A 24,163-nucleotide genomic window follows, 5' to 3' on the forward strand; every position below is an offset into this window, starting at 1 on the left:
CACGTCCGGTGGCACCCCACCCCGCGTGCCTTCGTGTAACCCCTCCCACCCCCCGTGTAACCCCTCCCACCCCCCGTGTAACCCCTCCCACCCCCCGTGTAACCCCTCCCACCCCCCGTGTAACTCCTCCCACCCCCCGTGTAACCCCGCCCACCCCCCGTGTAACCCCGCCCACCCCCCGTGTAACCCCGCCCACCCCGCGTGCCCCCGCCCTCAAGCTGCTTCCGGCGGCCATATTACGTGAGGGGTGGGAGGCGCCAAGCGACGCGGGCGTTCTGCGTTCAGCTTGGCGAGGCCGTCTGCACGTTACCCCCGCAGTCGACCACGCCAATAGGACACAGCAAGCAGCCATGTCCCCGCGAGTGTTCACAGCACAACACTGAATACATGAAGCTTGGTGGCCTGCGATCCCTTACAACACCGCCCGCCCCATCCTATGTTTTATTTTGGTGTTTATTGTTGTTGACGGTCCTACTCGTCCCCCTCTCTGTACGTCTGAAAAAAAACAAAATCTTTACAAGCTCATCGGTTTCCTCACGCAGTTCAAAGTGAGCGTTCCGATTCCATCGGCGTGACACGTGAGCGCACCAGAACGCACCAGCCCCCTTAGCAACGTGGCCGCTGGTTGCCGTGCGCACGCGTGACGTCATCAACCACGACGGCGTCGTGACGTCACGCGTCGGCGTATCGCGGCTCGCGCCGATGCCGCCGGCTTCCTTCTGTGGCCGCTGCAACAACAACGGCGACGACGACAACAACGACGACGACGGCGGCGGCTATCGACACAAATACGTGGCGACGGTAACAAACTCCACGACTCCCGCGGTGCCTCCTCCGCCGTCAACTCTCTGCGCGTGACACCGGCACGCGAGGCACTGCGCGCACGTGCGCGGGACAGTGAGAGGCGGCGAGTCACGTGACGGGTTCTCGCTTCCCGGGTGAGGAGGAGGAGCAGGACGCGATCGTCAAGCCCGACGTTTCGCCGCCAGGCCCTCGGGTAGCTCTCGCGTTGCACGTAAGGGGACCCTTCATTGTCTAGAAGGTGGGGTTTTTTTTTTACGACGCGTCACCACTAAGCCTGGGATGTCTTCATCTAGCACTTGGGTGGCTTTCATTTAGGACCTGGGACATTTTCTCGAGGAACTCTTTCAGAAACTGGGATTTCCGTCTGGAACCAGAGACCTCTCCTCTAGGAGCTGGGACATTTTCTCGAGGAACTCTTTCAGAAACTGGGATTTCCGTCTGGAACCAGGGAACTCGCCTCTAGGAGCTGGGACATTTTCTCGAGGAACTCTTTCAGAAACTGGGATTTCCGTCTGGAACCAGAGACCTCTCATCTAGGAGCTGGGACATTATCTCGAGGAACTCTTTCAGAAACTGGGATTTCCGTCTGGAACCAGGGAACTCGCCTCTAGGAGCTGGGACATTTTCTCGAGGAACTCTTTCAGAAACTGGGATTTCCGTCTGGAACCAGAGACCTCTCATCTAGGAGCTGGGACATTATCTCGAGGAACTCTTTCAGAAACTGGGATTTCCGTCTGGAACCAGGGAACTCGCCTCTAGGAGCTGGGACATTTTCTCGAGGAACTCTTTCAGAAACTGGGATTTCCGTCTGGAACCAGGGAACTCGCCTCTAGGAGCTGGGACATTTTCTCGAGGAACTCTTTCAGAAACTGGGATTTCCGTCTGGAACCAGAGACCTCTCATCTAGGAGCTGGGACATTATCTCGAGGAACTCTTTCAGAAACTGGGATTTCCGTCTGGAACCAGAGACCTGTCCTCTAGGAGCTGGAACATTCTCTCGAGGAACTCTTTCAGAAACTGGGATTTCCGTCTGGAACCAGAGACCTCTCCTCTAGGAGCTGGAACATTCTCTCGAGGAACTCTTTCAGAAACTGGGATTTCCGTCTGGAACCAGAGACCTCTCCTCTAGGAGCTGGAACATTCTCTCGAGGAACTCTTTCAGAAACTGGGGTTTCCGTCTGGAACCAGAGACCTCTAGGAGCTGGAACATTCTCTCGAGGAACTATTTCAGAAACTGGGATTTCCGTCTGGAACCAGAGACCTCGCCTCTAGGAGCTGGAACATTCTCTCGAGGAACTCTTTCAGAAACTGGGATTTCCGTCTGGAACCAGAGACCTCTCCTCTAGGAGCTGGAACATTCTCTCGAGGAACTCTTTCAGAAACTGGGATTTCCGTCTGGAACCAGAGACCTCTCCTCTAGGAGCTGGAACATTCTCTCGAGGAACTCTTTCAGAAACTGGGATTTCCGTCTGGAACCAGAGACCTCTCCTCTAGGACCTGAGACATCTTCTCGAGGAACTATTTCAGAAACTGGGATTTCCGTCTGGAACCAGAGACCTCTCCTCTAGGAGCTGGGACATTTTCTCGAGGAACTCTTTCAGAAACTGGGATTTCCGTCTGGAACCAGAGACCTCTCCTCTAGGAGCTGGAACATTCTCTCGAGGAACTCTTTCAGAAACTGGGATTTCCGTCTGGAACCAGAGACCTCTCCTCTAGGAGCTGGGACATTTTCTCGAGGAACTCTTTCAGAAACTGGGATTTCCGTCTGGAACCAGAGACCTCTCCTCTAGGAGCTGGGACATTATCTCGAGGAACTCTTTCAGAAACTGGGATTTCCGTCTGGAACCAGAGACCTCTCCTCTAGGAACTATTTCAGAAACTGGGATTTCCGTCTGGAACCAGAGACCTCTCCTCTAGGAGCTGGGACATTATCTCGAGGAACTCTTTCAGAAACTGGGATTTCCGTCTGGAACCAGAGACCTCTCCTCTAGGAGCTGGAACATTCTCTCGAGGAACTCTTTCAGAAACTGGGATTTCCGTCTGGAACCAGAGACCTCTCCTCTAGGAGCTGGAACATTCTCTCGAGGAACTCTTTCAGAAACTGGGATTTCCGTCTGGAACCAGAGACCTCTCCTCTAGGACCTGAGACATCTTCTCGAGGAACTATTTCAGAAACTGGGATTTCCGTCTGGAACCAGAGACCTCTCCTCTAGGAGCTGGGACATTTTCTCGAGGAACTCTTTCAGAAACTGGGATTTCCGTCTGGAACCAGAGACCTCTCCTATAGGACCTGGGACATTTTCTCGAGGAACTATTTCAGAAACTGGGATTTCCGTCTGGAACCAGAGACCTCTCCTCTAGGACCTGAGACATCTTCTCGAGGAACTATTTCAGAAACTGGGATTTCCGTCTGGAACCAGAGACCTCTCCTCTAGGAGCTGGGACATTTTCTCGAGGAACTCTTTCAGAAACTTGGATTTCCGTCTGGAACCAGAGACCTCTCCTATAGGACCTGGGACATTTTCTCGAGGAACTCTTTCAGAAACTGGGATTTCCGTCTGGAACCAGAGACCTCGCCTCTAGGAGCTGGAACATTCTCTCGAGGAACTCTTTTAGAAACTGGGATTTCCGTCTGGAACCAGAGACCTCTCCTCTAGGAGCTGGAACATTCTCTCGAGAAACTCTTTCAGAAACTGGGATTTCCGTCTGGAACCAGAGACCTCTCCTCTAGGAGCTGGGACATTTTCTCGAGGAACTCTTTCAGAAACTGGGATTTCCGTCTGGAACCAGAGACCTCTCCTATAGGACCTGGGACATTTTCTCGAGGAACTCTTTCAGAAACTGGGATTTCCGTCTGGAACCAGAGACCTCGCCTCTAGGAGCTGGAACATTCTCTCGAGGAACTCTTTTAGAAACTGGGATTTCCGTCTGGAACCAGAGACCTCTCCTCTAGGAGCTGGAACATTCTCTCGAGGAACTCTTTCAGAAACTGGGATTTCCGTCTGGAACCAGAGACCTCTCCTCTAGGAGCTGGGACATTATCTCGAGGAACTCTTTCAGAAACTGGGATTTCCGTCTGGAACCAGAGACCTCTCCTCTAGGAGCTGGGACATTATCTCGAGGAACTCTTTCAGAAACTGGGATTTCCGTCTGGAACCAGAGACCTCGCCTCTAGGAGCTGGAACATTCTCTCGAGGAACTCTTTCAGAAACTGGGATTTCCGTCTGGAACCAGGGACCTCGCCTCTAGGACCTGGGGATTTCTTACCCGTTCCGCCTAGGATCTGGACGCGCTCTGCTTTAGGATTTGGCATTTTTCACCACAGGACTTGAACCTGCTCGTCTAGGACCTTGGGATTTTCCCCTTGGATTTGATACCTCTTCACACGAACTTGGGATCGATACGAGCCAGATCGCCTAAGACCTAGGAACGCTTATCCAAGATCTGGGAATTGGTGTCCCAAGTACATTGTGGGGCCCCCTCAATAGTTTCGTGCCTTGTAAGCGGCGGGACATGGCTGGACCCTCGCCTCTCGCAGTCCCAGAAGCTCAACATTAAGCACTACAGAATTGGAGACCTCTGCTCTAGTCCTTGAGAATTCTCGTCCTGGATCTGGAACCTCATATATGAACCTTGCACCTCCATTCTAGGACTTGAACACTCCACGACCAAGAGTCCTCTCATCTATGTCACCCCGTACGTCGTACCCCATAGTTCTATGGGATCTGTCGTGTAGGACGTGGACCTCTCATATTTGGAACCCTGAAATCTGTCTTCCAGGATCAGAGAACTCATCTCTCGGGAGCTGTAACAACACTAGACTCTGGACTCTCCACCACTCACCCCGGACCTGAGCTCACGCCTTCTACCCGGGAACCAGGGCCGCTGCTTCCGAGCTCATAAAAGCCGCCCCATCACCGCACCAACATCTCCCGGGGCCTGAGCTGCACAGCGGAGCAACAAAGCACCTGGGCCGCTCCCCCCCCCAGGAACCGAACCAGAGTCGTACTCTTCACTAATTCTTCCTCCCTCTCCACTACATCAGCAGCCGTGGTTTCAACCACGTCCGAACACGGGTAGATACTCATCCTCCTACTACTCTCTTCCTCCCTCTTCACTTCATCAGCAGCTGTGGTTTGTTGTTGTTTGACATGCATCCCACTGTGATTTTTGCACACAGCGTTGGTGTACGGGGCTTTTTCTGCAATATTTTGCTGTCTTTTCTTGGATTTTTTGTTTGCACATAGTCACATAGTCACTTTAAGATGTTTTCTTGTTCATGTTTTTGTTTTTTGGTTTGTTGCGGTTGCACCCGATTCAAGAGCCGAATGGCTCACAGGGCTATACCTAATAAATTAAACTGAAAAACTGAATCATCCTTCCTCCTCTCTCCTCCCTCTTGACTACATCAGCAGCCGTGGTTTCAACCACGTCCGAACACGGGTAGATACTCATCATCCTCCTCCCCGCTTCATCTCTCTTCACTACATCAGCAGCCGTGATTACTCATCGCTTGCACAATTAGAGATGTTCAACCTGCCGATGTGTGTTAAGGATAAGGACATTGTGCTCTTTGGCCTGGCTTAACAGGTACAACTCATTCCTTGGGCCAATTTACATTTTTCCTGTGGAGTTTATTATTAAACTGAGCTTACCAACTAAGTAAATGTCGACGCGAAAGAGGCTCTTGGCAATTTTGTGTGGGTAAACGCCAAGAAGCTGTTGTGTATACTTGCTGCCTATTCGTGAATATATGATTGTTCCTTTTAGGGGGTGACTTTATGATGACATCTGACATGTGACACTGCTTTCAAAATAACTTCAAAGTCTGCCAGTTGCCATACAGTGGTACAAGTCAGAGCTTGTGCTAAATGTTTTATTATTGCAGTGGTTTAATGTACATTGACAAACTATAGAATGTTTCATGCGTCTTCAATACGTCTAGGCAGAGTACATGTGTGCATGTGCTTGAGATGAAAGAAAGAGTTCTTTTTACTTGCCTAAGCTATTTGGAAGTAATTTATTGATAATATGTGTAATGCTTCGCAAATGGAATAAGGTGGAAATCGTTTGTGCATTAACTCTGCCCGTACATAACAGGATCTTCTCTACTCGTGCAAACACAACCCCGTATAAACCAAACCTGTAGTGTAAAGTTTCTGCTCCCAGTTCGCAAAGTGCTCTCTTGACAGCTACACAAATTGATCAAAGGCTTTGCCCAACACTTGGAGATGAGACTGAAACCAAAGCAGTAAGGACTATTTGCGAATTCAGGATACAAATTGATATTACCCCTACAGCTACCCATCGTACTAACGAGCATTACACAACCGACACGTGTGCAGAATAATTTTCACCAGCTTGTTATTTATTCCCCCCCCCATACCCACGTCATTGCAGGCATGTTGGCTTCAGCATCCATATGGCATGGAGCAACATGAACTTCCGCCAGCGGATGGGCTGGGTGTGCCTGGGTCTCTACATGCTGGCCAGCCTGGCGCTGGCACACTACATGTTCGACGTGAGCGACTCGTACGGGGCCCTTGCCCTGGACCGCGTGGCCTCCGAGTCCGGCGCCCACGCAAGAGGCAGACTCACGTGGCTCAGGGACGCTCTGCTGTCGGCACCGCTCGCGCTGTGGGTGGCGCTGCTCCTCTTCGTCTACCTCCAGGTGTTTTGCTTCTTGGTGTCGTGCACCCGAACCGAGCCCAAGAAGGTCGGCTACTGCCTCTTCCCGCTCTGCCTGCTCGTGCTGCTGAGGCCACGGCAGCCACGCTTGAAGACGTATGCTCACGCCAACAATGGTGTGCAAGTCATTAATATGTGAGGACGCTTTTGAGTAGTGTGTGTGTATATGTGTACCGCCTATAGGCGCTCGCTTACCGCCCCAATAGTATGTTAAGGCTATACGGGGGTCTTTGTTATCGCCTAACCATCTTAGCGGGGATAGCATGGCCGCGATGGGCCATTGAAGGCTCAGTTGGACACACGAGTTCCTTGTGCGAAAGAAAATAATTGTACAGTTCGTTATTGTGAACACCTCAATTTGGGGGATCTATTCCACAATGAAAAACAGATGGACCAAGGCCCATGATGCTTGTATTTGCCAATTGCTGTGATAGGTGTATTCGTATAAACACTATCAAAAGCTAAAACATGTATTTGTGACCCTTTTTTTCGACATATCACTGCTTGGGCCGGGATTGTAATTTATAGAGATGTACTATGTTTCATGTTTGTTACAGGTGGCTTTGGGAAAAATAGATTATTTTCAGAACATGGCTTCACGTAAGAGTATATTATTGGAGAGTTTGAATTTGATGGTGGCTTTTTGTATTATTGACATTGAATACTGTGCATTTTACCCTGTCTAATAAATGATCAACCAATTTTATAAAAATTCAAACTTTGAAAAATATGATGTATAATTATTACAAATTATGGTTTCTAACAAACTCTCGTTATACACTAGCTATCGTATTTTACAAAGATGGTATTTGTACAAGCGTTACCATAATTGTGGTGATTCAGCAATATTGCACGCTTCAATTTGGACATCATCTCATGAGTTTGCAGTTGGTCTCCTAATTGCACCTCCTAAATGTCTTTTAGGAACAATATATTTGTATAGGATTAAAAAATGTACCATTTTCACTCCAAAAAGTATGGAGACCAGGCCTCCTAAATAGGAAACTTTTATTTATTTTTCCCTTGAACAATTTATTTTCTCTTTTGTTTTCTTTAATGATTTATGTAAAAACAAATGTGAATTTCAATTTGTATTAATTTCTAAAAGTGCCTTCTATAAATGGTTGTAATATATGTGTGTTAAGGATATCATTTGTACGTGTGATACCCATGGTAACGTGTGCACAAGAGCAGGTGCTGGAATATTGCCGTTATGTCTGGATTATAAAACATTACACGACGCACCTCAAGAGCTGGGATGCGTCATATAATCTGTTAGGTACGTGTGTGTGCTTATGATCAAGTTTGTATAACCGTATTGATGCCCGGCAGAATTCTTTGGGATGTCTTACTTTCAGAAGTGTCTTACAATCTGGAGGATATGGTAAATTGCTTTAACATAATAGAATGTAGAGTTATACCTTTTTTGTTTGGCATTTTTTTCCATCCAATATACGAATATGATACATTGTATCACCACTGCATGATGGGCAGTATAATAAGAGTTTTTGGTGTATTTTACCCTTGGTTTTATATGACACATAAAACTGGGATATCTTTTATATATGTATATAAATGGCATAATGAACAAATTGCATGACAGTATACAGGATCTGTTTTTTGGCCAGTGTTGACTACACGAGACTTAGGTTAAAGTTGATTGTCTGTGACTCGGAGTTTGATGCTGCGCTATTCTATACTTACAAATGCATAAGGTAACTTTGGGTTGCATGTTAAATGGCATAATCCGGGGTGGAACCTTGTGGTCTCTTCGTGGTTTGTCGTTTTTTCATAAGTGTATTCTGTGGAGCTGTTGGCAAAGAAACATTTTGGAAAGTGTAACTTCAACCAAATTAAGTAATTCAGGTAACATCTATGTAAAACTGCACTTTTTCCATCTTTTGTACATAAGGTGTACATATTTCTATCCACCGCCATATTTCCAAGCCCTAGCGATTACAAGCATATATTACAATGGCTTTGTAATTGCAAATAACATTCACTGCAAGGTTAAAGAGCTAATTAAAATACTGTACATACATTCAAGTTGAATGTTTCTTCATTGAGGTGGAATAAAAGTGATTCACAATACATCTCGCAGTATCTGCTTCGTGTGTTGTATGGTATAACTGCAAATTACAGCTCTTTATTAATCCACTGCTGGATGAAGGCCTTCCCGCAGAGTGTCAGTTGTGGGTGTTTGACCATACTTTTGTGAAATGTGATTTTAAAGAAAAATATAGTCTTCTAAATGTTGTGCTCATGTTCTTGGTGTCAATGTGCAAGAGGGGGCACTGTTGAGTTCTGTCCAGAGGATTGAGGGCTTTTCTGAAGAAGAAAAAGAGAAAATAACTTAGCCCTACTCTTTGGTTCTTTCGGTAAAGTCACGTAGGTCAAAAAGTAAAATAAAAAATGGAGAATAAAAAATAGAAATAACTAAATTAAATCACGGCGTTTCGGAAGCAACACGACCTTCCGTCATCAGGTGGGACAACCACAGTAAGAAACAATTTTTTTTGCCCACTCCAGTAATTTTTGTTTCTTGCTGTGGTTGTCCCACCTGATGATGGAAGCTTGTGTTGCTTCCGAGACGTCGTGATTTAATTTAGTTCTATTTTTTTTTTATTCTTCATTTTTATTTTTTCACCTACGTGATTTTACCGAAAGAACCAAAGAGTATGGATCCTTGCAGTCACGAAAACTTATTATCTAGAACTTAGCCCTAATCACAGTGAAGTGCACTCACCACTGTGCCACCACTCCCCCTGGAGCTCCCTCCAGGGGGAGTGGTGATGTATTTATAAAGTGAGATTTGCCAGCAGTCATTCTTTAATATTGCAACGTGTAGGCATGAGTCGTGTTCATGTGAAGATGTATATACATTTCCATGTGCACACGAATTCACTTTATTATTATAATTGCACACGCATAACAGACAATTGAAAATGCATTTTAAACATGTCTGTTCATGAAACGCTTAAAAATTAACTTTCAAATCCAGGCAACATTTTCTATGCGATAATGTTTCACTGAAAAGTTCTTGAAAGTAAGTGATTTCAAGGTATGGTGTGCAATTACAAAAAATAACATTTATAAGCTATGTTCTATTGTGGTTCTTAAATGTATACCTTTCTATTCTTTATTAAAAATTACACTACCACAAAAGGTCATATTCTGTTCACGTAACCGTAAATAGTGCTGGGATTATTTTAATAATTTGCACTTTGGATGTTTTGTCTTGACTGCATAGCACTGCGTCTTTTTAAATGAATTTTCTGCTTAAATGTACTAAAAAATGCACCATTTTTTAGTTGACATCCACAAATAATGCAAAGCTATTTCAAAAGTCATCCAAATGAAAGTGCAAACCAAACAAAGTTAATGAATGAAACCTCCATTAACTTCGTTATACACGGACGCATAAAAAAGAGCAAAGAAATGCGTCTGTATAAATGTGGAGGGGCAGATAAAATATAAAAAGAGCACCTAGGTGGACCGGGTGGAAAAAGCAATCGTCGGACTGAATCCCCACCATTGTCATCCTGAGTTTCAGTTTCAGTCAACCCTTGTTTAAACCTGGTTATCAAAATGTAGAAATGTGATGGTCTCAAGCCAGTCAACAGTGACCGCACACACAAAAACGCACTTTACATTATTTTTTTGTTTCACTTAATATGGCTATAGTCCAGGCCTTGCAGTTACAATATTGTTTTTTTTTTAATATATATGGTGTCGCATGGCATTTGGATACGGGAGGTGACTTGAATTTATGTCATTGGTCGTTTTTTAATATATTATTCTGCAGGTTGAAGAACTGGCTTGCATTCCAAACGAACGCTTTATCTCATTGGGAAACTCATACGGAATAATTGGAATAAAAATTGGCAAAAAAAATGAAATGGCACCGACCACTTAACCAATTTTAACCTCACCTCCAACGTCGGCAGGCATTAGTGGCCCGAAATACCAAGGAGCCAGCAACAAACAACACCCTTAAACTTGTAATAAATAAAGAGTTAATATGTGAGCAGAGCAAAGTTATTAGGACTTGGAAACATCAACGATAAGCGGGAAGCAGGAGAAATAGAAGTACGTTTACCCGCACTGTTATAGTTGAACACTGTGGGTAAGACTGATAGCTAGTCCATCTGGGTGGACGAATCAACGTATGGGGGGAGTTGTATTGCCATCAGACTGCCACGCTGTCGTTGTCTTTGTGGCGCAGATAGTTGAGCAGCGGGCGAGGCAGGGGCAGCTTTTCCAACAAAAGCACTCGCTGAGTTCCCACGCTGGCACGGATCTGCAGCCTGCACAGGTGTGCCAGCGGTCGTGGGCATTCTGTCGTGCGAGAGTGACAGGTCAACAGGGTAACTGGCATATCGTCACAGTACGTTCAAATTTGGAATGTGACTTAAACCTGTTTTATCAGCTGTGCTGTGCCCATTGGCAATATCTTGATGGGCGGCCTCGGTTGGTTCACTCTTATGAATGCGAGCGGTTGATGTTAAATGTATACTCTTAGTTTTTTCGGTAAAGTCACGTAGGTAAAAAAATGTAAATTAAAATTAATTAAAAAAAATATAATAATTTATTAATTTCCTTTATTTTTATTTAATTTTTTTTACCTATGTGACTTTACCGAAAAAACTAAAAGTATGAATCCTTGCAGTCACGAAAGCTTCAAATCTGATGTTAAATGCTCTATTTGTGGTTGCTGTGCTCTGTAATTTTCCTATTATTCATGACCCCCCCCTCCTCCTGTCACTTGTACACTGAAACAACTTTCTATAGCAGCGAGCCTCTCTGGATCACCTAGGATGGAAGCAGACTAAAGGGCATCATACTTCATAAGTATATGAGTTTCAACACACACACATAAATACGCACCTGCAATGTCTTTGACCAAGGTCCATTCTTTGAAGGTGTCAAGCTGCTCCTTAAGCCTGGAGCACAGGCGCACGTTGGCCACGAAGTGCAGGATGGTGTCTATGATGGGCCCGGCCCAGCTGTTTATCTCTGAGGACGCCATCATCTCACAGAACTGCACACGGAACAACAACAACAACAACAACGACGACGACGGTGCCGTTCGACCCCAATGGCAACTTTCATTGCAGACACCACACAGCCATTATGTAGCCTACAGTTTAAAGCAAACTTTGAAATGTATGTTCAGCTTCTTTCGCACCGTAACTAGCCAACCGTGCTAAGCGGGGAAAGGACAACAACCTAAACACAAAAGCAGTTTTACAGAAATGAGTCTTCAATCTAGATTATTTAAAAGTGGCTTCCTTCTTTCGGAAAGAAGAGCGTTCCAGACGGCCGCAGAAGCACATCTGAAAGTACTGCGATGTGATGACAGTCTGACAAAGGGGGCTGTACATGCACGTATTAACTCAAAAGGATCTGCGCAAGCGACAACGAGCGACTCTTCCAGGCTCCATAGGTTTTTTTTTGGGTTAGATTGCGTAAATATAAATGTGTCATTAAACCCGCCACCACCCGACACAGCCAATTAGTCATGTTTGCCACGGAAACAGAACTCGCCAATTCGTTACGAGTACAACACACCGGTGTGTTGGAGAGTAAATCCACAACATCTACAATGTGAGTACGACGTTTCGCCAGTTGGCCAAACGAGGCTCGATTTGGCCAACTGTGCCCCCCCCCCCCACCTCTTGAGGAGTGAACAACGCCGCGCGTCAACCCGGCAGGTGACCGACCGACCGCACAGACCTGTAGGACGTTCCCAGGCCCGTTGAACCACCTCTCCTCCCACGGCTTGAGCTTCTCGGGCAGGGGCGGGTGCTCCCCGCTGCCGAAGGGGCAATCGAAGCAGGCGCCCCCATCGGCGCCGCGCTCCAGCACCAGCTTGAGGATGCGCAGGTCCCGCAGGCACACCATGATTGTGGCCGGGAAGGCGGTGGGTCGCGCGGGGATGTACGCGTTCACGTTGGCCCCGTGGTTTAGCAGGAGCCTCACCAGGGCGTAGGCGTGCATGCGCGAGGCGACCAGCAGCGGATTGAGGAGGTCGATGTTGGGGTCGGCGCCCGCCTCCAGGAGCAGCTCGGCGCAGCGGTAGTCGCCGTTGATGATGGCGAAGTAGAGCGGCGTGGAGCGGCAGTCCTCGTAGAGGCGCGCGCGGTCCATGGAGAGGGTCGCGTTCACGTCCAGCCCGCCGCTGCTGAGAAGCAGCTCCAGGACGTCGCTGTGGCCGTTCTTGGTGGCCAGGTGCAGCGGGCTGATGCCGCTCCGCCTCACCTGGAGCTCGTCGGTCACGGGCATCAGCAGCTGCTCGACGATCCTGCGAGATAACGCGTGTACGCGCATGTGTGTGCGCACGCATTCGTGTGTACACACGCGCTTGTACATAACACACACCAAGGCCGTAGCCATGGAGTCAACATTGGGGGGGAACAAATCTTCCGGGGCGTCTGGGGGTCCCCCCCAGAAAAACAAAATCGAAATTTGAAGATGAATTCTCCGGCTAAAATATTTTAAAAAATCACTAAAACATGGGATTGACTTTTTATTTTATACAATAATGTTTAATAGAGTATTGCATTACATTGCTCTGTTTTTTTCTTTTTTACCTTTTCTTGTTTCATTGTATGTAATGGCAGAGATTGGGGATTTATAAGGTACAACCATAACCACAATCATATACACAGAAATCTATTTTATCGCAATATATTGGGGGGACATTTTGAGCATATTTGAACATGGGGGGGGATATGCCCCCCCAATACATATTATAATTACGGCCTTGACACACACACATACGTGTGTACACGCGCGGTGGTGCAGCTGTTATTGACGCTGCGCTCCGAACCCGAGTTTGCTTCACGCTCACGGCCAACACCAGTGACGATTATCTGAACCGGTCCTATAGTAATAGAGCAAGTGCAGAATCACTGAACCGTAATTGATAGCTTGAAACCATTTAGCGCGGGGCCCTTGAAAGTGCGTGGCCCGTAGCATTTGCTACTTTTGCTACTAGGATAATCCGGCACTGCTCACGAGGTCTTCAACGCTATGTGTTGTGTGTGTGTGCGTGAGACTCAGCACCCGGCGACCCGAGTTCGAATCTCGCTCATGGCCAGCGACCAGTGACGATGATCTGAAACGGTCACGGGGCCTCCCCTAGGTAGACTCAGCCTCAAATGAGTACCTGGTGGGGTGTGTAAACATCGTCACTAGGGAGACAAAGGCGGTCGGCAGAATTTTTTTTTAATAGCGATTCCAGCAACCTACCCAAGGTACTTCGGGAGGGATTTATTTTTGTTATTTACATTCCGAAGTGCTAATATTAGAGAAGAAATTGCCAACTTTGTTGAAAAAAAAATACTTGTGCTCAGGAGGTGACTGGGTAGGTCAAAGGTCGGAGTGCTGAACCAGCACCTCTGAGATCCTGGATGTGAATCCAGGCCTGTGATTAAATCGGGCTCAACAGTGTATGGAGTTGATGGTCTCTACCCCGTCCCCAATTACGACACAAAATACGTAATCACATTTAATTTGTTTCTGCACTCAATGTCTAAAATTACAGCTCTTGAGAATTATGCAACGAACATGTGCACTCGGGAAAGTGCTGCCCTCTGCTGAGTTTTCCAGCAGGGTTTCCACTTGTCCTATTTATTTTTCCAGGATTGCCCTCCTGTTGATGTAGCAGCTATCTTGCTAAATTAGTAAGTCTTTCCGGGACATTAAAAGTTCAATTTTTTTGTCAATTACACAACAATACACCATTTATATTCTTGTTCTCGTGATGTCCCATTTTTTTCTACCCCGGATAAGGCAATCCTTCTAAAGTGGTAGCTTTGCGATATCCACCAACACGAAGAGTCACGCTGCCCTGCGTGATAATTCAATGGATAAAGAATTAATTAGTCTCATGACAAGTGAATAAAATTGGGTGTGGGAAAACAGAAATATTATTTTTCAAAACAAGATAAAATATTCGTCACATACCCTTCATTGCCATTGGCTGCCACCACGTGTATGGGCAGCAGCCCGTCCTTGGTAGGTCGGTTGGGGTCGGCTCCCTGAGACAATAAGAACTCTACCACGTCCGCGTGGCCGTTCTTGGCGGCTTCAAACAGCACCGTGGTGCCGTCACAGGCCTCGCTGTTCACATCAACACCTGCAACACAGCACCGTCACTCATGCCTCGCTGTTCACATCAACAACCTGCAAAAAAGCGGTCGTCAACCAGTGGCTCAAGCACACGTTCGTGATGATGGTGGTGGTGTGGAGTGCCTCCAGGCAGAGGGACGCCAAGGTGGACAGAGGACACGGAAGGGTTTCTGCAGCCCCCTCGATAGATACAAATTGGTCGTCAAGTATAATAAAATGTTTTTTTTCCCTTTTTTCTGGCAACAAAACTGAAACCTTTTTACAAGGAATCATGTGTGCCTTAACCACAATACTTGTGGTCAAAATGCAAACAAAAAACACACTGATAATATATGCATTGTCCTTGAAACTGATTGGTCCACACAAGAAACAGCTTTCATTTGAGCCTCGTCTCAATTGGTACTCGACCAGAGGACGCCAAAAGGCGTACAGCTCAAAGACAATGCACTATCAAAGTAACTATTATTATATTTTGGTACTGGCAAAGAAGGTCTAATGATGTAGATGCTTAACCCGAGCCCTCATTACCCCCTCCGTGTTCCCCGGAAGGGATGCCGTGAAGGTGCGCGTTATAACTACTCCCTCTCTGCGTTCCTCCTCGCCTTCATCACTGGCGTCAATATTGGTGGTAAACTATCGCCTGTGCCCAGCGAAACAGTGAAAGGACAGCACGGTTGTGCCACAGTGATGCTATCATGTACGCACAGTTGAGCTTGAATGAAATTAGCTGAAGTCATCATTGTCACCATCAGCCATGATCTTTCCACTGCTGGATGAAGGCCTCCCCAAGCTGAACATAGTTTATAGGGTCAATCCATGTAGATCCTTGGCACGAGCTGATTTTCATTGCTCTATAAGTGGTGATGCTGTTTGTACTCTTCAAGCCCCGTGGTGCAAAGTGCAGTATACAACTCTTATTGCCCACCCTGTCTCTCTAACCTCTCTAATTGTGTGTGCTACGAATAAGAAGTAGGCCCATTGCCCGAAACGTTGCCTACCACTCACTTTTCTTCTTTACGAGGCCACGGTGTTATTGAAGGACGTGTTGTTGTTGTTGTTTTCAAGGAAAATATTAGGTAAAAAACCGAAGACCCCCCCCCCCCCGCGTGACGCTTACCCAGAGACACGAGGTACCGGACGACCTTCAGGCACCCGCACTGAGCCGCCATGAAGAAGGGACAGATGCCGAACTTGTTCTTGAACTGGAGCTTGGCCCCGTAGGCGACGAGCAGCTTCACCAGCTCCAGGTTGCCCTTCGACGTGGCCTCGTGCAACGGCATGTTGCCGTAGATGTTGCGGTAGTTCACGTCGGCTCTGCGAGCGATGAGCAGCGACGCCACCTCGGAGTTGTTGATTTCGCAGGCTGCGGCGATAGGTTTGTGCATGCGGCAAAGAGTTTATTCAGAGATTTTGTTTTTCGAGACAGGGTTCATTTAATCGCTTTGCCAGTCGTAGCAACTGCCACGTCCGGGAGCTTGTATCGAACTGGCGACGGGTCTATTTAAGCATTTTTATTGTGTTGTACATACATATAATGTGTACAATGTATAGCCATAAATGCAATGTATGTACATATATTCAATGTATGTAAATACGTACATGCATTGAGCCATAACCATGGTCATTGAATAATAGTAAAAGGTTCATGACATTGCCGCCATTCCCACTGCTGGGTGGATAGAGGTTCAACTTTCATGCTGGGAGGTTGAACCGGTCATTTCTGGACCTCAACTCCAGTGTGCTAACCATTCACCGTGGCAGCACGCCTCCCCCAGAACTGGAGATTACTTTTAAGGATTGCAGAGGGGGTTTGATAGCAAGGAAAGGGTGGAGATCAAGATCAAAGTTCAGACCACAAGACAGGCATCGTCGAAATGTATCAGTGGCACTGCACTACGAACCTGGTCATTGGAGTTCAATTCCTTGGCATGGCCTATATCAGTTAAGCGATATATCAACCGGTCCGGGGCACCCCCCCCCCCCCCTCACCACACACCCGTCACCAACGCGTATTAACAACTCTCACGACCGATATGGCACAGAGGGATACCAATTTGGCGGTGGGTTCTGCAACACGTGCATGATACAGTCCAAGTGTAAATGGGGACAGGGAGATGGCAACGTCATTCGGGGTTGTGGAAAGTGCACGGAATTACAAATGTATTCTGACGTGAATAAAGCAAAAAAAACGTAACATCGTCCTTTAATGTTTGAGTTCGGGCTCTCCGTGTCCACACAGGGTACGTGGTGGTTTATATACTGGGGTGGAAGAGATGGCAGTGGCAGAATGAAACTAAAACAGCACCCACAGACGCAAACACGCATCCACAACACCATCATCATCATCCCGACAGTGGCCTCAACCTAAATTGCTTCCCACCAGCCTTGAACTTAATCTTGACCTTGTGGCTTTCAGCGTCGGCCACTCATCCCTTTGTCCTCGTGGGGCAGGGAGGGGGCCGTTGGTCCTCCGGACTCCGAGACGATTCGTCTGCTTGCGCGTGTGGATGCCGGATCGGGAACGACTCGCCTTTGTAGAGCGGGGTCTCCTTGACGTGCCTGCAGACGTCCACGGTGGCGTTCTCCGCCAGCAAGATGCGCACGCAGGCCACGTGGCCACGGTACGCGGCGAGGTAGAGCGGCGTCTCGTTCTGCTTGCTGCGAGCGTCCACCGTGTCGGGGTGAGCTGCAGCAGCGGGCGGAGGGACACCGCGAAAGTTGAACGCGACGGAACAGCCAACGTGGCCACACGCTACGCCGACAGTGGCAGATGCATGGGTCGGGGGGAACGATTGGGGTACACCCCACTCCCCATAATGAGACCCTGAAAATTAGTGTTTTATTGATATTCGCCAGATAAACTATCGTGGAATGTTCTATTCATTTTTTCATTTTTTTCATTTGTTATGTTTGTGCTGCTGCACAACGCAGCAGCAGCATCACCAACTACAAGACACGCGGAGCGACCAGCGGGCTGCAGCTGCTGCTCGCTCACCCTGCAGCAGGATGCCGAGGCAGCACGGCTTGTCGTGGTAGGCCGCCTCGTGCACGGCCATCCAGCCGTGCGGCGTGGTGACCCTCAGCTCCGCGCCGCTGCGTCGCAGCCGAGTCAGCGCCGTGCCGTCATCCGCGGAGACGGCTTCCCACACCGGGTCCAGCAGCCTCCTCAAGGATGGCAACAGACGCGGAGCCTCTCTCAGATATTGGAGATTCGTTTTAGCCGCAGCTGTCCCCGGGCTACTGAGCTCCAGAGAAAAAAAAGAGAGAGATTTCTGCGCTCTGAACACCGCATCAAGTAACGCCTTTTCGCAAAGCCTGTGGTGGCTTCTAGTTCTGCAATGCACCACACCTCCCGTTCCTACCAGGATCTCCAGGATAATGTCTCCACGCCTGGCACATGTATCAGTGGCACAGTTGTAAGAATACCGCACTACAAACCTGGTTATCGAAGTTTCGAATCCTGGTCATGGCCAACATCAGTTGAGAGATATATGAACCAGTGCTGGGAATCTCCCCCCCCCCCCAACACACCCGTCACCAACTCGTATTGACCAGCATGGTGAAGTAGTATCACCTCTCGCAAAGGCTGTAGTCACGTGCCACCTCCCGTTTATACCAGCGCCCCGGATAACATTCATGCACGCATTAAGCCCTCGGTCACCGTAAATTGTCCGCCTTATTTGGAAGAGTAGGAAGAGCCCCTTGTTGGCAGTCACGGCTATGACCCGGTGCGCGCGATCCCCACACACGCGAGAGGCGCGCGCGTGACACGGGGGAGACGCGCGCGTGACACGGGGGAGACGCGCGCGTGACACGGGCGCGCGGCCAGCCAGCGCCGTGCGCCACGTGGTGTTTGCTGTGGTTCCACGTGGTGGCTATTTAATCGCCTGTATTGTATTGCAGGGCGACAACACCGAGCCCTAGTCGTGTTCGCCGCATGCTTACTGCACAATAATAGCAACACGTAAAGGTGCAGCCCTTGCAATTGCTTGCTTACGCTAATGCTGGCGGAAGATCCTCCGATCCAGTTCTAAAAATAAATGCTCAGTAGGTGTCCATGTTTATATGTAACTTGCATACACGTTAGGGATGAGTTTTGGGATTCTTACAAATATATCTGAATGAGGATTTTCACATTTCTAAGGTCAATTTCGGATGTTCTCTTCGAAATTTCGGAGAATGTACATTCTATGAGAGCTTAACGTTTCTTCTAGCTAACAAAAGTAACATCGTCGTATGCCATGTGATGCCACTATTAGGGGGGGGCACGGAAGTGGTGTAATCTAAGTGACACGTTTTCCAGTGATAGCAAACATTTTTTATTAATTCTAGAAAAAAAATCTATTCTGATCAGAAGTTTCGTACGGAAGCCTGATTTCCAGATTTTTTTCGGATTAATCACACACTCCGGGACACAAACTTTGGAGTTTATGCACAGAGTATATGCACGGGAGAACCTTTATTAAACACATACACACACACCTACCCTGTCTGTTCTTGAACTGGTGGTGGAATACTCCTCCATGGACTGACTTTGTTTGTTGGAGGCTTGAAGAGGCCCTCCTGGTCCTGCGAGCCATGGGAGAACACGACCCTAACAACCCGAGAAGGGAATAATTGTTTGATAATCATATCAGCCATTGCTGGACGAAGGCCTTCCCATGCCAACACCATCGCTGATGGTCCTGCGATGCCACAATCCATCTCAACGAGAAATACATATTTGGAACAAATATTAAAAATATATATACTGTACATTGCAAACAAGTAAGGTTATAGGTGGCTTGAAATAATATATTAGCGCTGAAGCAACAATTGACAAATTGGGAATTTGATTCAATGCAGACCTTACAAATATATATTTTTTATCTCAATATTGAACAAATTATATTATCAGGCATAATGAATCGGTTCATTGCCTGCCACGACGAGGGGTCTTAATGGACTGCATGGGAAACAGCGAACCAGTAAATTGGATAAGCCGCAGTGCGAATAATGCCCAGCCTGGATAATGTATGTAAGAATACATTTAATCTAGCCACATATGCCAGATGTTCCCTATGCCTGGTAACGATGGGGGAAGGCACGGCACAGTCTGTTAAACAAAATTGAATCAAATGTTAAACGCTAAGCAGAATGAGTAACGATACGATCCGCTTGTGTCTATCGTGCATTCTGCTCTAGCTCCTCCGATTAGCACGCACCTCTAATGAGCACAGTTGGCTACGTCTGGTGCGAAATAAGTTCAACGTACACACGTACATCGCTCCCACCCCCTCCTGTGTACACGAGGAATGGCTGCGACACCCATCGTGTCATTGCACTCATGTGTGCTCCAAATGTTTAACGCCACGGTGGCGAGATGCGAACTACCTCGTCTCGTATACATGAAGTTGTGGGTTCGATATGGAGCCTGACGCTTGTATATTTGCGTGTGTTCTCCCAGTGGTGGCGTGGATTTTTCTCCGGGTCCGGTTTTTCCATCCACATTTATAAACATGCGCTGAGAGTATTTGGCTGCGATAAATTTCCACACGATGAGCCACCTCGCTGAGCTGTCATTTGTGGCCAGGCCACTTCTGAACAAGCTTAGTGGGCCTTACCTAGTAAAATAAAAAATAGTAAAAAATACTTCCATAATACAGGTTTTTTTCTATGGGTTAGATCGCGTTAATATAAATGTGTCGTTAAACCCGCCACCACCCGACACAGCCAATTAGTAACGTTTTTTCATGTAAATAAAGCATGCCATTTCGAATCTGGCTGTCACAAATCTGGCTGTCCGCCTGATGATGCTAGTTGTAATTACTGGCGAAACGTCGTACTCAGATTGTAAATGTTGTGGATTTTCTCTCCAGCACACAACCTGTGTGCTGTACTAGTAACGAATTGGCATGTTCTGTTTACGTTCCAAACCCTTACTCATTGGCTGTGTTGGGTGGTGGCAGGTTTAACGAGACATTCATATGTACTCGATCTAACCTAAAAAACTGTATTGTGGATGATATTGGTCACGAAAGCCTACGTGTTAAACCCAAAAAATAGTTCACTACACTAAAACATCTTTTTTACTTCCAACCGGGAGTGGACTCAGCTCACTTCAGCCAACACTCCTAAGGCTGATGCCTGGCATGGAATTCACCGACAACCCCTAGCAGTGTCTCACCACCCACGAAAATTCTGAACTGAGATCAGCAGACAGGGGGAGGGCTAATTTGAAACCAGGGGTTGTACACAACGCTAGGTGATTATACGGTACAAGTCAATGTCACGGTGTCTCCACACTTATGCGAGTTTTGGAAAGTGTTCATATGCATTGGTAAAAGCAAATATCATCAGCAGAACTCCATTCTATCTCTCCACATACATATTTTTTAAATGTTTCAGCCATATTAAAATTATCAAGCAGCACTGGCACAAGTCAGCAAAATCTGAACCGATTACAATATTCTGCGTCCTGTTGGCAGTCAGGCTTGCCAAACATGCTATAGGATTACCAGATGGTATTGGCAAAGGCACTCCATACAACATGCGGGACCCTGTTCAGCGGCATATACGGTATTTGACAAACCTGAATTGGTGATGTTATTTCATTGCTTAAATGCCCTGGCATCTCAAGAGTGACTTACAAATCCATAGAAAATAAAAAAAACATCAAGGCAATAAACGGAAGAAAAGAAAAGTGACTACCCTTTTGACCGCTCCAGCTAAGAGCGTCAGCCGGCAAACATCAATCAGTAAACACCTCAACTCAACGTGTCGAGCGATGCGCAACGCCTATTGTTTCGACTGCCTCGATGCCATTCGCACTTCTCGAACAACCCACCGATTGTTTTTTTCTTCCCCTCGAGCGCGTGACCTGTGGGCGGAACTCAAGGGTTTGGAATTCACCGTCGGCCCTGGCTCCCCGGCTGCCTGCGGAGGCCCGGGTTCGCTGTGGCCGTGGCCGCGTTGAGTTGCTGGAACGGGGCTCCGTCACCGCCACACACCTCCTGCAGACTCTGCTCCACGGCCATCCTGATGAGCTCCTCTTCCCCCAGGCTGCTGTAGAGGCTGTAGTCTTCCGCATCGAGGCTGTGGCCCGATGCCATGCTTTGTGAAGTGTGTGCGTGCTCTTCACACCGATCCGAGGTGTGCGTGTGCGCGCAGAGGGCACGGGCAATGGTTTTGTCATTAGAAAGTCAGGGCCGTCTGGAGCACAAATCTGGTCGGATAAATCGATTGCAATTTCGGTGACTATTTTTTTTTTTTCTAATAATACCGAGCATGTTTTATGAGTTTCATCCCATTCAAGGAATATAGGCAGAGGAACGATATTCTCGAATTTTTGAGTTCTGAAAACGTTTTGATCCAATTCTTAGACACACTAAAACGTCTTTCAGTAGCCTGCCAAATGTATTCTCAGTACAGTGCAGTGGTTGTGCTTTAAGAAGCACCGTGCCAGCACAAATCTGTGACATTTCCTTCAGCAACCCGACACGGACACTCGATGCCCCACGCCTGCACAAAGCCAGCCACATGCCTACGCACATTGCGATAAAGCTCTTGAGCATGTCAATAAACCATTACATCCTTCTACTTTAGCTGCAGTAACCATTCAGCAATCTCGTATGTACGTATGTTGAACTTTTTGCGCACCGCACGTAGCCGTACTGCGCTAATCGGAGGTGCAATCTCGATAGCAATTGGCCACTATGCCGCTTCTTAATATTTCCGTACAGTTTAGCAACACGGTAGAACAAAACAAAAAACATGCCGCAACGCGCCGTCAACCTGTAACAAGTGGCAAAGCATGTGGCCTTCGTTACTGGCACTGACAAAAGATAATATGAGCACATTTAAAAAAATACATTTTAGTTTCAAATTTTATTTTTACATGGCTACGCGTAAGGGCGGGAAACCCGCAAGCGTTTCCCTGCGGCACGTTCTCACCGTGAAGCTGTGGCGACAGTGGCCAGGGTCCCAATGTCAGGGTCCAGACCACGTGAGTGGAGGCTGCTCGGTATTTTTGGACGAGTACATGGCATGACTTTGGTGGAGGACGGGCGAGTTTAAACTTTGACTTTTACATGACTACGCAGCACCGAGTAAAAAAAAACTGCAGGAACTTTCTCTGTGAAGCGGGGGGGGGGGGGGAAGGGGGGCAATGACGCAGCCCAGTGGGAGGATGTGCGCCGATTGTTGCGGAGGTTCGCGGTTCGAATCCGGCAGGCCACCCTGATTAATACTGCAAGGCGTAAGTTGACCGTTAATTGCTATGCTCCGTCTGCTTCACGGTGGACCTTAAAGATCGTGCGTTGTCGTGCGAAAAGAGTCTGCAACTGTGCGCTGGCATCGTGCTCCGAATAAAAAAATACTGCAAATTACTCAATTACGACGACACATAGCAACACCACACAATGCTCGTACATTACATGTATGCATGCACGTTGAACTTTTTTCGCACCATACGTAGCCAATCGTGCTAATCGGACATTCTTATACTTAAGAGGAATTGCGGAAAGGCTGAACGGAAATGGAGACAAACCAAATTGTCAACTATGATATTCTAAACGGGGCATCTCACTATATTCAATAACGCAATTAGAAATGCTCGATGGTCTTATTTTAAAAAATCGGTTGACGAACCATCAGAACAACCTAAGAGTACTTTTCTCAACAATTGAGAGCCTTATTAATCTGGCCCCTAAACACATCTCTGACCACATCGCTTTTTCCAAATGTGAAGAGTTTGCGGCATACTTCAGAGACAAGATAACTACAGTTAGAAATTATATAATCCAAGATAAACATGATACTGTATGTGTGAATCCTTGCTCCAGTGCCCCAGCCCACTGCATGAAAAAACAATGAGCACCTTCACTTTTGTCAACTCGGAGATGCTAAAAAACAGAAGTAATGCACCTCGACCCTTCAACCTGCTCACTTGATCCTGTCCCGACCTCCTTTTTTCAAAATAGTTTATAATTGTGTGGCCGAGGATTTTCTTGCCATTGCAAACCACTCCCTAGCTACAACTATTTGTCCCAATAAACTTGAGGCCACCATTGTGGTAAAACCGCTTCTTAAGAAAAGTCACCAGGATCCGCTGATGGCTCAATAATTTCAGGCCAATTTCCAACATTGCATTTTTAAGTTAAATTCTAGAAAACTTAGTTCGCAAACAACTAAATGTTTTCCTAAATACTAACTGTATATTTGGGGAAATTCCAATCTAGTTTTTATGCTCTACATAGCACTGAAACAGCTCTTGTTAGAATTGTTAATGATCTAAGAGTTAACACGGATGACAAAAAAGCATCCGTTTTCGTACTTTTGGACCCGAGCGCAGCATTCGATAGGTTTATCACAACATTCTCTTTGATAGACTTCGGAGATGGGTTGCCCTCTCCGCCACAGTGGCTATTTGACCGGTAGAGATTATTTTGTATCTCTAGGTGATCTTTCTCCCTAAAAAACAGAAATTACGTGCGGTGTTCCACAAGGCTTCATTCTGGGACCTGTTTTTATTAAATCTTCATATGCTACCACTAGG

The 24,163-nt window shown here is 47.1% G+C and overlaps 2 protein-coding genes across 8 annotated transcripts; one reads left to right on the top strand and one right to left on the bottom strand.

Moving 5' to 3' along the window:
* Window positions 1–320: 320 nt before the first annotated feature.
* On the top strand, window positions 321–8,583 carry LYSET (lysosomal enzyme trafficking factor). Of its 7 annotated transcripts, none has more exons than XM_061559486.1 (3): window positions 328–1,015; window positions 4,585–4,880; window positions 6,205–8,583. In XM_061559486.1, the coding sequence occupies exon 3, from the start codon at window positions 6,227–6,229 to the stop codon at window positions 6,629–6,631; it is 405 nt and encodes a 134-aa protein (XP_061415470.1). In that variant the 5' UTR covers window positions 328–1,015; window positions 4,585–4,880; window positions 6,205–6,226; the 3' UTR covers window positions 6,632–8,583. The 7 variants fall into 7 exon arrangements, with proteins under 7 accessions (XP_061415473.1, XP_061415475.1, XP_061415470.1 ...); XM_061559485.1 differs by having other exon boundaries at window positions 328–997; XM_061559488.1 differs by having other exon boundaries at window positions 328–938.
* Window positions 8,584–9,120: 537 nt separating this feature from the next.
* Window positions 9,121–22,689, bottom strand: LOC133347318 (ankyrin repeat and SOCS box protein 2-like). The gene is made up of 10 exons (XM_061559484.1): window positions 22,561–22,689; window positions 21,520–21,742; window positions 19,115–19,222; window positions 17,624–17,793; window positions 17,159–17,314; window positions 15,746–15,991; window positions 14,464–14,635; window positions 12,229–12,796; window positions 11,380–11,533; window positions 9,121–10,830 (listed from the first exon to the last, which is right to left on the bottom strand). Exons 2-10 carry the CDS (start codon window positions 21,717–21,719, stop codon window positions 10,682–10,684), a joined length of 1,923 nt encoding a protein of 640 aa, XP_061415468.1. The 5' UTR covers window positions 21,720–21,742; window positions 22,561–22,689; the 3' UTR covers window positions 9,121–10,681.
* Between the last annotated feature and the right edge of the window lie 1,474 nt (window positions 22,690–24,163).

Source organism: Lethenteron reissneri, chromosome 25, assembly GCF_015708825.2.
Source record: "Lethenteron reissneri isolate LAM-NWPU_2019-01 chromosome 25, ASM1570882v1, whole genome shotgun sequence".
Taxonomy (NCBI): Eukaryota; Metazoa; Chordata; class Hyperoartia; order Petromyzontiformes; family Petromyzontidae; genus Lethenteron; species Lethenteron reissneri.